This window comes from Drosophila takahashii, chromosome 2L (assembly GCF_030179915.1).
Source record: "Drosophila takahashii strain IR98-3 E-12201 chromosome 2L, DtakHiC1v2, whole genome shotgun sequence".
Taxonomy (NCBI): Eukaryota; Metazoa; Arthropoda; class Insecta; order Diptera; family Drosophilidae; genus Drosophila; species Drosophila takahashii.
Window position 1 is genome coordinate 17,430,793 of NC_091678.1, and position 15,397 is coordinate 17,446,189.

General features: G+C 41.4%; 2 protein-coding genes across 2 annotated transcripts; one reads left to right on the top strand and one right to left on the bottom strand.

Moving 5' to 3' along the window:
- The first annotated feature begins 28 nt into the window (after positions 1–28).
- On the top strand, positions 29–4,919 carry LOC108067904 (adenylyl cyclase X E-like). The gene is made up of 12 exons (XM_017157179.3): positions 29–260; positions 315–455; positions 735–894; positions 955–1,732; positions 1,932–2,032; positions 2,093–2,450; positions 2,742–3,189; positions 3,249–3,610; positions 3,675–3,769; positions 3,827–3,978; positions 4,039–4,177; positions 4,227–4,919. Exons 1-12 carry the CDS (start codon positions 189–191, stop codon positions 4,808–4,810), a joined length of 3,390 nt encoding a protein of 1,129 aa, XP_017012668.2. The 5' UTR covers positions 29–188; the 3' UTR covers positions 4,811–4,919.
- A 22-nt stretch (positions 4,920–4,941) lies between these two features.
- Positions 4,942–9,772, bottom strand: LOC108067918 (adenylyl cyclase X E-like). Its single transcript, XM_070217688.1, has 13 exons — positions 9,512–9,772; positions 9,164–9,330; positions 8,977–9,117; positions 8,758–8,917; positions 7,913–8,699; positions 7,757–7,857; positions 7,358–7,703; positions 6,750–7,200; positions 6,171–6,532; positions 6,019–6,113; positions 5,805–5,956; positions 5,624–5,750; positions 4,942–5,560 (listed from the first exon to the last, which is right to left on the bottom strand). Exons 1-13 carry the CDS (start codon positions 9,561–9,563, stop codon positions 5,022–5,024), a joined length of 3,480 nt encoding a protein of 1,159 aa, XP_070073789.1. The 5' UTR covers positions 9,564–9,772; the 3' UTR covers positions 4,942–5,021.
- Between the last annotated feature and the right edge of the window lie 5,625 nt (positions 9,773–15,397).

A 15,397-nucleotide genomic window follows, 5' to 3' on the forward strand; every position in this document is an offset into this window, starting at 1 on the left:
ATGAGTCTCAACATTTTTAAAAGTATTTGTCTTAAAAAGAAGGTGAGTTCATCCAATGATTTTTATTTTCCAATGATATTACAAGTAGGCATTCAAAGTAGGCATTGTGTTAAAAGTTTAGCTCTTCAGTTGCAACGTGGTGACATTTGAAATCACAAGCCAGATCAGTTTGTGAGTAATAAACGAAAATGCCTTTTCCTAAAGGAAAGTGCCAGCTTAACTATGCAAGGGAACGCATGTGGGAACCCGGCTACCTCAAAGTAAATATAAATGCAGTTTAAGTTTTCTAGATGTAACATAAATGCAATCGGTAGGCCAAATGTGCAGAGTTGGGCTTGGAAAACGAGTTCCGATTGTATCGGATACGCCTTTGGAAGAGTTACCTATTCTCTTTTTGTCTGATACATATTTTCGTGACCGCTTTGCACTGCAGCCTGCTGTTAACCACCATTGAGGTAAGTTTAAAGAGGATATTTTGAGAGATAAAAGGTGGATTACTCCATAACGCCCTCAGATTTCAAATGTAACATATTTTATTTAATTTTAACAAATATAATCTTCCTAGTATATAAATTCTAGAAATCAAAGTTAAAATTTAAGGTTAAGTTGAACGCCCTAATCAAGAATAGATCACCTAAAATTTTCTTCTACAATTTCTTCATCTTCTACATTTTCACTTACGAAAAAATCCTAAGTTGTTCGGTTATGTAAGGAAATATTTTTGTATTTTTAAGCGCCCATCAATTATCTATTTTGATGTGGGCCTTACCGTAGGATGTGCCGTGGTCCTTTTGCTCGTACTGAGCATAAATTTCTGGGATAGCTTTATTGCCAAACACACGTGGTATATGTTTTGCAGTTCGATGTTTGCCTCCCTGCTTTTGGTATTTTCTGGTAAGTTCTGATTATACTACCTAGTACCTAGTAATGCCATATCCTTAAACCTGCTTTTAGATCTAACTCATTCTATTTACCACCACTACGCCCACAACTGGCAACTGGGGTCGTTCTACGACACCTACATTGTGTACATGGTTTACATGTTCCTGCCGATCCACTTCATGAGCGGTGCAGTCCTCTTGGCTCTGCTAGTCTCGGCCGTGTACATTATATACTTTGTGCAATTCCTAGCCCATGGATTTACCGAATTCATAACCGAACTGTTTACCGAGGGCGGAATGTCCGTGGACTTGGTCCACTATCTGTGCCTCAATCTAGTGGGCATTTTCTACCGCGTGATGAACGACACGGTGGTGCGCTCCTCCTTCCTGGACCGTCATCAGTACATCAAGGAGGAGCTCTGGCTGCGCAATGCCCGGCTCGAGGAGAAGCAGTTGCTGGACTCCATCCTGCCGCCGCAGATCTCGGAACCTCTACAAAAGGAAATTCAGAACCGCATTATCCTGTCCAAGCGCGGCTCCGGTATTCGTTCCTTGAGTGCCTTGGAACGCGCCATGGCCATCCAGATCCATCCCGATGTCTCCATCCTGTACGCAGATGTGGTGAACTACACCCACTTGACCACAACATTGACGGTGGAGAAGTTGGTCAAGGTTCTGCACGACCTCTATGGCAGATTCGATTTGGCTGCCTTGCGCTTTAAGGTGCAGCGCATCAAGTTCCTGGGCGACTGTTACTACTGTGTGGCGGGCTTGACGGATCCAGATCCCGATCATGCAACCAATTGTGTGGCCCTAGGACTTTCGATGATCAACGAAATCATGGAAGTACGGTAAGTCTTTATTGTCATTTATTTTGCGTCAACCGTGTAAATAAATGTAAATAAATCTTGTAAAGCATTTTTGCTACTTCAGGTTTTTAAATTCAATTGGTTAAGAGTCAATATCGTACATTTAAAAAATGATTTACTTCACCTTATGTACTTTTATACTTTCTGATATTATAATTCTGTTGTTATATGAAATTCCCAGTGACGTTCAGGGCTTGGACATTAATATGCGAATTGGAGTTCATTCCGGAAATATATTCGCTGGAGTCATCGGTGAAGCGAAGCTGCAGTTTGATATTTGGGGTAAGATGGACTAATCCCACATCAACCCCCGCTTAACAGCTGTTTCCCAACTTCTTCTAGGAAAGGACGTGACAATTGCCAATGTCCTCGAGTCCACTGGAGTTGCGGGCTTCGTGCATATCAGTGCTTCAACCTTGAATAATCTGAACGAACAGCGCTATGTTATTGAAGATGGTCCGGAAAAGGCAAGGGATCATCCCCTTCTGAGTAGGTACCGCATACGTACCTACATAATTCGAGAAGACTTGCAGAAGGATGAAGAAGAGAGTGACGAGAACCTCGCAGAACTTCATGCCCTCTCCCTTTTTGACTTGGGAGCAAGGCAAAGACAAAGTGATAATACTAATGAAATCTTAAAAGAAGTCTTCTATGCTGAGTTGCGAGAAGAGTTCCGAAAAATGCCGGTCAGTCCATTTAAGTAAGTAGAATAATAATTGTGTTGAAATTAATACGAAATAATTCAGTTTTAAAATGTACATTAAATAAATTTTGTATAATTGTCAACACCTTATGACAATTTTCAAATCGGATCACTCATTTAAAACTAAAGATCAACTAATTTAATCTCCGCTAGGTGGAGCTCTTATGAAATCTCTAGAAGAATAACTTAGCTGCTTGCATATCTCCATCTCCCTCGAACTCTATTTAGTTAAATAACGACTACACTATTGTCTCTTAATATATTTGTTTAATTTAACCCCCCTGTTAGTCCGAAAACCTTATACGGGTTATATCGACAAAAGGAAGGCGTAAAAATGCCACTGTATCGCCAGTTAAACATCTGCCTGAAATACAATGATTCGGATCTGGAGAGAGCATACCTAAAGCAAACCGATTACATGTACAAATACAGCATGCTTCTGGCATTGGTCGTTGGATACGGCCTGGTGTACATTCAAGTGCTAGACACAAAATTGATATGCCCCTCATGCATGATTTTGCCCTCCATCGTGACTACAGTACAGACTATTTTGACCTTCATTGCGTGGTACAAGAAAATGTGCTGGGCAAAGTTTGGCAATACGCCCCACAACTACAGCTGGATCAGCTGCATTATATTTCGCGTCCACGAGAAAATCATAGGCAGTAGGATCATCCGCGTATTTATATACCTATTTCTAGTGATATCCGCTTTCTCCGTGATGTGTCTTATTGTGGTGAGTATTCAAAGCGATCAAAATGGAGAACAGGACTTACCGATTGACCTTTTAATCAGATGACCTGCAACCGCGAAGAGTTCGAAATGGCGTTTATTGAGGAAAGGCTCTTTCACTACGAGCAGGAGACAAAGATATGCTTTCAACCCTGGGTTACATCCAACATGTTCTCCCTGATGATTTGCTTGACCTTCACTTTCACCCACATTTCACTCGCGTTGAAGACTACAGTGGCCATTTTAGAGACGATCGGCTATTTGGTGCTGATTTTCTTCCAGTTTGAGTTCGTTTTCCACCACAGCGTGACGACGAATCCCAGTTTTCCCGCTGAGTACGCACATGCCCTGCTTATATGCATTACCCTGCTAACTATGACTGTGAAGGAGCGCCAACAAGAGTTCACCAACAAAGTAAACTACCAGTGAGTTCGGGATGCATTATTTAAATAAATAATTATATCATTGTACTCACTTGCATTTTTTTAGCTGGCGTGTTGAGTTGAGAAAGAAGGAGGCTGACGCCAATTTGACCAATCACTCGATCATAATTATCCTCAACAACATCCTTCCCTCTCATATCGGTTAGTCCTGGATTGGTAGGTCACAAATGGAATTAATTTGACTTTTCTTTCTTGCAGTTGACGTCTACATCAAGACCTTAGCCAAACACGAACTTTACTATGAAAATTATCAAATGGTTTCCGTCATGTTTGCCATGTTGATGAATTTCGAAATGGATCTAAGAACCTTGCGGATACTCAATGAAATTATTGCCGAATTTGATATGTTGGTAAGGCAAAATCTAATGAAATTTTTGAATTATACAAAATATGAAATTAAATATTTATAGTTGCTGTTCTACAAGGAATACTATTCGGTTGAGAAAATCAAAATCGTCGGATGCACATATATGGCAGCGTGTGGACTGGATCTAAACTTTGCGGGTTCCACCAGTGCGACCGTAAAAAACAATGAATTGAACCCAACTGGTAAATATATAGCTTGTATAAAACCATATTATTAATGCATTGGTTTTAGAGAACCGCGGAAGGATGAGGCAAGGACTGGTATTCACGGAGGACGAGAGGGAAAGGGAAGAAGTGGTCTTTGTGATGACCTCTTATGCTCTGGACATGATGCGCACTCTGGCCAAATGTAACAAGGCGTATCAAAGTATTCCGGCTGATCGGAATATTACGGACGGATCAATAGCCATCGGCATTTCCAGTGGCGAGGTCATGGCCGGCATAGTGGGCGCATCGCAGCCGCACTACGACATCTGGGGCAATCCGGTTAATATGGCCTCGAGGATGGAGTCGACGGGATTGCCGGGCAACATCCAGGTGACGGAGGAATCTGCCAAGATCCTTGAGGAATTCGGCATTGTCTGCCAATATCGCGGTTTGACCTTTGTAAAGGGGCGTGGCGAAATACCGACCTATTTGGTGGGAATCGATGACAACCTCAACTTCATCACTACGCAGCCGCGACGAGCCCCCAGTCATGTGGAGCGCAGTACGGTTATATCGTTGCAAGGCACCTATTCTCATCTTAATGTTGTGGATGATTTGAGTGAAATTAATAGCGAATCGGCTTCAAGACACACTTTCCAAGACATTTGAGTGGGCTTGGAATGAAAAATGTAGTATTTTCGATTACCGATGGTTGTGATTTTAATTGTTTCTTAATACAATGTGAAAATAAACAAAGCCAGGTTTTTGTTAAATGGAATTAACTAAGAAAACATAATTATTATTTTGCTTTATTGGCTTTATTACCAGTGATAACAAGCAAAAGAATTAATTAGAAATTTTTTTACAAGAATATATCAAACTATTCGGTTTTACTTTCATCAGCAGATGAATGGAGGCTAAATTCGTCTGGATCCAGTGATGACATCACTGTAAAACGTCTTGACTCCCGTTTGTCCAGTTTCGTGGACACTAATCTTAGGTTCTCATCGATGCCCACAAAGTAGGTGGGTATTTGACCACGGCCCTTCACAAAGGTCATGCCGCGATACGTGCACTGAATGTCGAACTCCTCGAGTATTTTGGCCGACTCCTCCGTCACCTGGATGTGTCCGGGCAGCCCCGTAGACTGCATTCGAGAGGCCATGTTGACCGGATTGCCCCAGATGTCGTAGTGCGGCTGGGAAGCGCCCACCACACCGGCCATTATCTCGCCGGTGGAGATACCGATGCAAATCTCCCCATTCGATAAAGCCCGATTAAAGGGCCTGCTTGAGTAGGCCTTGTTGCACACCGAGACAATTCGCATCAGGTCCAGAGCAAACGTTGTCATTATGAAGGCCACCTCATCGTGATTTGAATCGCTACCCTTTGACTCTTGGTGAATGCGCACCTGCTGCACTGAAATAAAGATTGTAGATTGTAACATATTACGTATCATTTTTCATGGGAATAAGTACTTACTTTCGGTTTCAAATGATGCGCTTTGAAAGTTAGAGGTAAGGCTAAAATCCAGTCCACAAGCTGCCATATAAGTGCAGCCTACAACCTTGATCTTCTCAACTACATAGTATTCCCTGTAGGAAGACAACTGCCATCGAAGAAAATAGATCAAATACAAATAAACTTTAATGCATAAACTAACCAGCTTATCGAACTCCGTTATAATGTCGTTTAGCACTCTGAGGCTGGACAAATCCATTTCAAAATTTAGTAACGAAGCAAACATGACCGATACCATTTCATAATTTTCATAGTAGAGTTCGTGTCTAGCCAATGAGTCAAGATATAGGTCGACTGGGGAAGAGAAATAGAAGTTAATGTTTGCTTAACTCGCTGATATTCAGTAGAAAACCGACCAACATGAGAGGGAAGAATGTTGTTGAGCAGAATTATAATTGATTGGTTTGTAACATCGGCCGCCTTTTGCTTATTTAGCAAGTCCACGTTGAGCCTGTGAAGAAACGACTAATGTTTGTTCTATAAGTTCACAGATGTCTCACTCACTTACTTGTAGTTCAACTTGGTGTTGAACTCCACTCGACGCTCCTTCGCATACATAGTGATCAGCATTATGCCCACACGCAGACAATGGGCTATCTCCGCTCTCAGGAACGGAGAAATGGTGGCACTATGCTGGAAAACGAAAACGAACTGGAAAAGGACGATCAACACGAAGGCGACTCCTTCGCAGCAACTAACGCATATCTTGAGGGCGAACGGGATGCGAGCAAAGGTGTAGCTCATGCCGAGGATCAGGGAAATCATGTTCGTGAAGACCCAAGGATTGAAGCACGATTCCCTATTCACATCGTAGTGAAAGAGCTTGTTCTCTATGATATCCAACTCATACTGGTTTTGATCACATTTGATCTAGGGATAAGAAAAATGTTTAAAATATTTAATATTTAAAGCCTCCTGAAATAAAGGAAGTCTTATTTCTGTTGCAAGAGGTGTATAAGTCGAAAAAGGAAACCTGTCATATTCTAATAAAACGACAAAAACTGAAAAATTATATATCTATACATTCGACCCTCTCCATCACTAGAATTTAAGAAATCCCTATTCACAACGATAGTGGAAAACTCACTAAAATCATGGAGACCACCATGTAGTACAAGACCATTATCATCATATAGACCGAAACTCGCAGGACGAAACTGTGTTGGATCTTGTCGAACAGGTAAAATGCCAAGCAACTGAGCTTGCTGTACTGTTTTAGCTCATTATGTCCATATTGCCACCAACACAATTTCTTGTACCACGCCAGGCATAACAGGGAAGTCAGTATGGAAAACACAATCAAGTCGACCACTGTACATTCGTTGCAGTCAACTTTGCTGTTCACGATTTGGATGTAGATCAGACAGCCTCCAATAGCCCAGGCCAGGAGCATTGAGTACTTAAAGATAAAGTCGGGTTGGTGCAGATAGTTCCACTCCAAAGATGAGTCCTTGAACACGGCACAAAACATTCCCATTTCTTGTTGGGCTTTCTCATTACTCATGTTTCTATCCCGGCGGCAGCAAGGCGAACGACATCTAAGATGATCTTTTATGATATATAACAATTTGATTTATCAAGAAAAACAGAACTGTTAGATTTAACAAGAAACCGAATGAAACGTCTATTAAATGAATAAATATTCTATTAGAAGTTGGAGTTCTGACTTTCTTGTATTATCAACACACTACTTACTGAAATCCCCCAACTGGCATTTTGCTAAACTCCTCACGCAACTCATTGGACATTGCATCCGGACTGAGAAGCTGTGTCTTCCGAGTGGGTCCCAAAGTTCTAATTTCGAGCTCAGAAAAGGAGGAACCCAAATCTACAGACCTTACTGAATCCCTGTTTACTTCACCGGTGAGAAGGTAGGTGCTCATCGGATGCTTCTGCAGCACGGGATCCCTGCGGGCCTTTTCTGTGCCAGGAAGTATGGTGTAGTCGGCGGCATTTAAGCTACTTAGAGTACGTCCACTGACGTGCACATAGCCAGGTTTGCCGGTTTGCTCCAGACGATTAGCGATCTCCACGTCAGGACCTGTAAGAAGTCATTGATCAGATTATCTTATATCTCCCTTGGGAATGCCCTACCCCATATGTCAAACTGCAGCTTGGCCTCTCCAATGACACCAGCAAACAGGCTGCCAGAATGGACTCCTATGCGCATGTCGATATCCAAGGAGCGTTCAGCCCTTGAGATTGGAAGATTAATATCTGATCTATACCTACTCATAATGGCAAACATACCGTACTTCCTGGAGGTTGGCAATCATGGAAATGCCCAGAGACACGGCCATCTTGGCGTGATCGGGATCGGCCTCAGTCAATCCGGACACACAGTAGTAGCAGTCGCCCAGGAACTTGATGCGCTGCACATTGAAGGTGGAGGCAGCCATGTCGAATCTGCCGTAGAGGTCGTGCAGGACCTTCACCAGGTCCTGCACCGTCAGCGTCGTTGTCAAGTGGGTGTAGTTAACCACATCTGCGTACAGGATGGACACATCCGGATGAATCTGGATGGCCATGAAGTTCTCCCTACTCCGGGTACTACCCAGGTGGAATCGTTCGGGGCCGTTCTCGGACTGCGATATCTTGCTCTTGATGATGGCATGAATGGGCTTCGCGATCTGAGGCGGCAGGATGCTGTCCAGAAGCATTGATTCCTGTCGCATGGCGTTGCGCAACCACATCTCCTCCTTGATGAATTGGTGGCGGTCCAGGAAGGAGGCGCGCACCATAATGTCGTTCATGATGCGGAAGAATATGCCCATCATGTTGAAGCCCAGGTAGTGGAACACGTCGACGGATATTATATAAGTACCATGAATGTTGCGTGCTATGTTATCTAGGTCGCTCGATGGAAACCAAACAAAGTAGTTTATGTACAAGAGACTGATCGAGGTGGCCAGTACGGCTGCTCCGGCGATCGAGGGGATCGGCAGGAACATGTAGATCATGCATAGCAGAAATACGTCATATGTGGTATTGAGTGGCCAGTGCGTCTTGCAACAATGATAGGTGATCAGCGCTAAATCTGAAAATAAATAGCCAATAAGTGGATAAGAAGCGAGGTCATAACTTATAGGACTCACCGGAAAATAACACAACGAAGGCGGCCAAAACCGAGGTTAAAACCATGACCCACCTGTGACGAATCACAAAGCTCTCGAAGAAATTTATACCCATTAGGCCGGTAACTAAAACCAATGATGAACCTTCACAAATCAAATCGATGTATGTAAATTTGGTATACTGGTATGCATAAAAAATAATGTACAAGTAATGTAAACCAATCAACTAGGAACTCTCACCTCGGCACAAGACCATTTTACCACTTGAAGGAGAACGACCACTAGAATGTACAAGGGATAGAAAACTTTGAGGTAACTGATCATCAGACGGATCTGGTACTTCTTGTACTCTTCCTCCAAATTCAGTTCCTTACATCTGGCCTACAGAGAATACATTTAGTAACCTAAGGGTCTAGCGGTTTGTTACCTTCAAATAGCCCTGTTCCCACTTGCGCTCCTCGGAATAGTCTAGGTGACATGGCTTGAACCTCTCCCTGAACGACGCTTTCTTGGGCTTCCTTTTGTTCATATCCCCAAATTTTATGTTAGTTTTCGATAGTTTTGTATGAATATTGAGGAACTGGACTAAGCATGCTAACGTGTAATATAAAATAATTAATTAATTTTTTTTATTATAATTATGTTGAAAATATGTATCTCTCTTGGTGAATTTGATTGACCAATTTCAAGTTTTCAGTTCTCTTCACACTATTCAAATTTGATTTATTTTTTAAATTTAGTCTGCCTTTTTCGCTCGGTGTACCAATTATCTCACCATTTACTGCTCCAGGAGGTGACATGCATTTTCCATTCGAATTTCGAAACATAATTAATGATTTTGCTATGCCTATCCATTAAAAGTGTCAAAAGCAAGAACAGCAGTGGCAAAAACCAAAACCTGAAGCCCGGATGCTAACTTGATTTGGCCTTTTTGCCCCACTCCATTCCAGTTTCCAGTTTAATTGAATTAATCCCCGACACCATGTTAAAATTGTGAGTGCCAAGTGCCGAACGGATGCGATGGAATCCCTTTTCTCACGACCAATTAACAGATGTTTTTACAAGCAATTTGGAAAATATGATGGTGCTGACAGATGTGGAAGGTGAGATCGCCCCCTTTGATGCCGATTCTGATGATGCTTGTCATTGTTTGCTGTAATTGACGAGTTTTCGCCGGGATGAAACATCAAAAAAGCACGACAACACGAAAATGCGAAAATACGCGTTAGAGAAACATCCATTTCCGGCGAAAGCCCCCAGGATTCGGTGTCCCTTTCCACTCTCTATAGAGTTGTTTTATCAGCACGGACACGGTCCAACGTTCCTTTGACATGTAAAACGCTCTCTCGTCCAAATGCATGCCGTAAAGGAAAAAAACCTAGTTGGCTCGCTTTGAGGAGAAAAACAATTGGAAATTCAGGTGAATTCCAAATGCAAATTAAAAGGCGAACCTGAAAACAGTTGGAAAAATTAAATAACAATTATTTTGTTGCATTGCTGTGGTGTTTCCATTTCTATTTTAACCAGAATTTAGCCTCGTAACCTTGGAGAAAGGGTATAAAAGGTATAAATGCAAGATTTTTCTGTTTTTCTGTATATTTTACAACTTTTACTATTTTTGTTTAATTTTACTCTCCTCTTTGACTAACAACCTAAACTATAAATTATATGAGCACATTTTAAATTGAAATATAGTGACCACATATCCCAATTAAATCTCTGTTGCATGGTGACAGGTACCTTGCTTTAATTGATGTACATGACAATGTTGGACATTAATTTTTTGCTGAAGGACTTAGAATGGAATAAAACAATTAGGCAAAAGGTGAAAAGGTGAAAAGGGAATTCGCGGCCAAGTGTAACTACACATTTGTAAATAGTTTATAGTGCTAAATTATATTAGAAAAAAACTAGCTTACGTAAGACAAAGCAATAAAAAACGCTTATTTTTATATTTATCTTATTTTAAGTTATAATTACACAGACACAATAACATTTTATAACCTGATGCATATTTTTCCGAACTTCAAATATGTATTATTCACCATTTCCTAGATGAGGAAACCGATTGACGCACTCTATGCTACGTAATACGAATTCAGATGATTACTTCAAAAATCGAAGCTGGAAATGAAGAGAAATTCGTGCACACTCAATAACAATGCGGCAAATGTTTCCATGACAAAAAGCGAGAAGAAAAAAAAACAAGAACGCAATCGAAATCGAGTTTCATTCTCAGGCCATTTGCCATTCCCAGAATCCAAACTAACAACATTGACTCAAGTCCACACTGCGAAATGCGAAAAAAAAGATGGAACTGAAACTAAACCCTCCCAAGCTAACTAATCTTTTTTTAGGGATTTCTTTTTTCCCTTTTTCCCAGTTTTGCTGCCAATCCGAGCGACCAAAACGAAAATGTCATCATCAGCAGAGCTTCGGTCAGAGAATAGAAGAAAAACCCAACCGAACTGGGAACTATCCGCCCCTCCTCCCTTACCCCATATACACAAACATATATACATATATACTGCCACTCAACGTAACTTTTTATGTGCAACATAGCAGAATGATTGTGTTCCGTTCCAGAAATATCAGCACAACAAGCACGGCAACAACTCCGGCCACAGCAACAACATCTTAAGCCGTTTCGCATAAAATTTCACACACCATTTTAGCCAAGTGCCACATTACCTGCACACAAGATGGGACTCGACTCGAGTCGAAATACCCATGCCCCTCATGGCCCGCCTCCTGCCTCGAATGTCCTGTGAACCAAACCGAGGAAGAAAAATAAAACGTTGGAAAAATGCTGGAAAACACGAAACTGAACATAAAAAATACCTTTTGACACATGCAAGCAGAACCAAATGGGGGCGTGGCCGCAGCCAAAAGTGTTGGCCAGTTTGGGGCGGAGAGTGGGATGGGAGGAAAGGCTTAAAATCAGCGGGCAAGGACTAAAATGGCGCCAGCCAAACGAGCTGAAAAGGAAAAGAAAAATCTTGAAAATTGCATTTTAAGAAGAACTTCGTGTGGCTATAACGAAAAATCTATAAACACACATACAGCATGTAGGGATATATAGTATATATATATATATATGTGGGACGGTGCGACTGAATGCAGACGATGGAAAAAGGATACGGAGAAGCTCAATCTGGCAGTGACTTGGGGCCACAATAGCCATTCGGTTATCCAGTTGGTCAGCAAAGCATCCAGGACCAATCCAATACAATTTTAACGGTAATGTGCGCCAAAAGCAAGCGATGCCGAAATTGATATGGCCACCAAAATGGTGAGCATTCACATTCAGCTGAGGTTCGGATGCAAACGAAAATATCACGTATACGCACCATAAGCTGGGATATTCAAAGGTTCCGAAATGGGAATTGCTCTGCATGCCCTTGAAACGTTGTCGAAACTGGCGATTCGAAATAGAATATAGCTTAAAGAAGGTGAAATGTTTATTGCAGGTAGAGCTGCAATAGTTAGAAGAAGGGGCTTTATACAAATCAAATGAATATGTACAAGGTCAAGGTCCTATGAAATGTATTCATGCATTTAGTCTGTTTGTAAAAATAAATAATTCCGAATTTTACACTTGCTTTTAGAAACATAAAAATTAACCTTCCAAAGAAATGCACTCTTATTTGAGTATCAAGTTGCCATAACAACTTCCACTTGAAGTCAACCTGCCTTGGCAGAAACCTAAATCCAAAAGCGCGAAAACCGAGCGGCAACAACTCCAGAATTATGGCAACAAATTGCAAACAAACAAGCAACAAACAAGTGAATCACCTTTAACGCTTCCTATGCATTTTTTGGTCTTTCGCCCTGCCGCACTCCTTTTTCTATCCTTTTTCCGGCCAAAGGATCCTGGCCAGCTGGCAGGCAGGCAGGGGTAGGCACGGTGTTCAATGGTCGGGAGGCGTGGCAGTTTTTTGTCATAACTTCCACTACCTTCAGGCAAGTTCCAGGAATAACAAAAAACTGCACACCGAGAGGCAGCGGCAGCAGACAGGTTGAACAGAACAGCTAAAGACCGAGACATGCATGTCAAAGGACAACAAAATCTTCGAGTGTGAGTGTGGCAGTCCCTACACGGGAAAAAAAAGCAATAAAAATATTTGTATTTTAATTATTTGTCAAAAATTAAAATCTATATGAAATCATTTTGCCAATTCTCTCTCTCTTAGAGATTCTCTGACTTCGAAAAATAGAGGAAAAAGCGAAAAGATAAAATGATCTCAAATCAATAAAGCGAGATAGCGCTTAAAAATACATAAGTGGGAGGGAAAATGACACATTCAAAATTCGAACGGACTTGTTGCTTACATTTCGAGCGTATCAAATTGAGATGCCGCAGATCAAATTAAAATTGATACCACAGTTTTTCGAGTTTTTTTTTTTGTATATGCTTATATAAATTGACTACTACGACTGCTATAGCTGAACAAATTATCTAGAAACATTATATAATTGCCACTAAACCAAAGTTAAAGTAAATAAATATTAAGCATACCCCACTTTGCTCGCAGTGTGGCGTTTGTGTGCGTTGCTTAACACTCAAAAGCGGAAGTAAGCGGCGTGTGCTGCGGTCGAGGATGAGCGGAGTGAAAGGAGTGAAGGGTGCGACGGGTGAAAAGGAGTGAGGTGGCGGGATGGGTGGGACAGGAAGCAGGCTGAAGTTTGTTTTCTTGCGGCCTCATGACTGGCACTTCTGTCTGCTGCTGCTGCTCCTGCTGCTACTTCTGCTGCAGTGACAGCAAAAACCAAGAAGAGACAACGGCACGGCAGCCCACGAACTCGAAGACGGCAGCAGGCGGTGGGATAAAGGCTGCAGGACGAGTATTTCTGCTAGAGAAGCCTGCAGGTGGATGGCAACAGAACAGGACAGGTGTGCTGCACTAACCGACACAAAAATATCACTTTAAAGTTCTCCACTGAGTCCTGTCGTCTGTGTTGGTTTTTGACATGAAATTGCATTACATTTCACACGGAAACAAGTTGGGTGTTGCAATGAGTTGGCCCTGCACTTTTGAACATTGTCTTATTTTTATGCCAACTGTCGTTCGGTTTCTCCGTTTCTCGAGTGAAGTGTACAAATTAGTTGGCCTTGTCACAAGCAGTAGCAGCAGTAGAAGCAGAAGCAGCAGCATCGTGCGCCGCAACAACAACTTACTCTTGTCTGGCATCCTTAAGCTACTTTTCATCGATCCGCTCAGCAATTACGTGCAGCGTTCTCTCTACGGAAACAATTTATCAGACTGGGCAAACGACCCGAGCTGGTTTCCTCGCCTTCCTCGAAGGAAACAAAAAATCAAGGGAAGAAACACGAAAACAAGGGCCCCGGCCACTTTTACCGAGCGGAATGTATGCCCAAAGTGCATGGCAAAGTAAATTTTATTTAACGGCAGCAACAAACAAACAAAGTGGAACAATTTTCACCAGGAGTTATGGTTGGAAATTTGAGATACTCTTTAAGAATGCAGTGAGTTGAAATGATATGAACGATAAAAATGTCTGTAACAGTTGAATTTGGAACATTTTGTACTTGAAGTATTTCTCCTTTTCTTTATTTAATAAAACAAATGTTATTATTACTTTTTAATATTTTCATAAATTATAAACTACCTACCATAATTTGTCTTGTAATTTTTTGTATTCTTTATCAACATAACATAACATAAGAAACGTTATATGTTTTAATAACTTTGATTTCTTTACGAATCACATTTGTATAAGTTATAATACCCCGACTTCAATAAGAAACGGGGCCTTGAACTGCGTGGGTAAAATGCCAAACAGCAAAGGAAAACATGGCCTCAGGCCAATGAACTATATTAAGCAACGCCCACGGCTGGAATATATACATATAAGGATCGGAACCCATCCCAGTTCGCTCACCTCATTCGGTTGCTGCCAAATCGTCACATCATTACTTATAGTCCGGCAAAATATAGTGTTTTGTGTCGGGCTTAGCCTAAAAATAGACTGACTCCGGCCAAATTGAAAACGTTTCGGCTAAAATGCACTTAACGAGCCAGCCTAACCGGCTAGGAACCCCGAGATCCCCGCCAGTTCCTGGCCATTGACTGACAGGAGCCAGTGTTGAAATTTATTGTGCTAAGCAAACGGGCAATTTACCAAACTGCAATTGTCGGAGGAAGCCGAAGACCAAGACGAAGATGGAGGAACTGGTGGTTGCATGTATCAAGGGGCAGGGAGTGCGCTGTGTCTAATCGTTGCGCTAAATTAACACGTATACGCCACGTGGTTGCCCAGATGTTTGTCTGCTTGGCGATTGCAGAGCTCCCGGTTAGTTGCTTACATTTTTCGTTGCATACCTTTATACCCTTGCAGACGGTACTTTCCGCGGTACTCAAGTCAATCGGGCCAAATAATATACATATTTTAAGTAATACTACCCTTTTATTTAGGATTTATTTAGTACACAATTCTGAATTTCTTAGAAAATGTTTTTTTTTGAATTTATAAAGTGAATTTTATAATAAAAATATATTTTTTAAATGTAAAGCAAACTTGTGAACTTATTACATTTATATTCTGTTTAATTTTTTAAAAGTCTAAGATCCGCAGCTTAGGGAATAGTATAATTTATCTATTAATTATAATACATATTTATAAAAATATTTATAAATAT

Coding starts and splice junctions, on each gene's coding strand:
- LOC108067918 (XM_070217688.1), bottom strand. CDS start 9,563: ATGTTTCGAAATTCGAATGGAAAATGCATGTCACCTCCTGGAGCAGTA. Junction 9,118..9,163: donor GGGAACAGGGCTATTTGAAG/GTAACAAACCGC, acceptor TATTCTCTGTAG/GCCAGATGTAAGGAACTGAA. Junction 7,201..7,357: donor ATGCCAGTTGGGGGATTTCA/GTAAGTAGTGTG, acceptor AGATCATCTTAG/ATGTCGTTCGCCTTGCTGCC.
- LOC108067904 (XM_017157179.3), top strand. CDS start 189: ATGCCTTTTCCTAAAGGAAAGTGCCAGCTTAACTATGCAAGGGAACGC. Junction 3,979..4,038: donor TTGCCGAATTTGATATGTTG/GTAAGGCAAAAT, acceptor AAATATTTATAG/TTGCTGTTCTACAAGGAATA. Junction 4,178..4,226: donor CAATGAATTGAACCCAACTG/GTAAATATATAG, acceptor CATTGGTTTTAG/AGAACCGCGGAAGGATGAGG.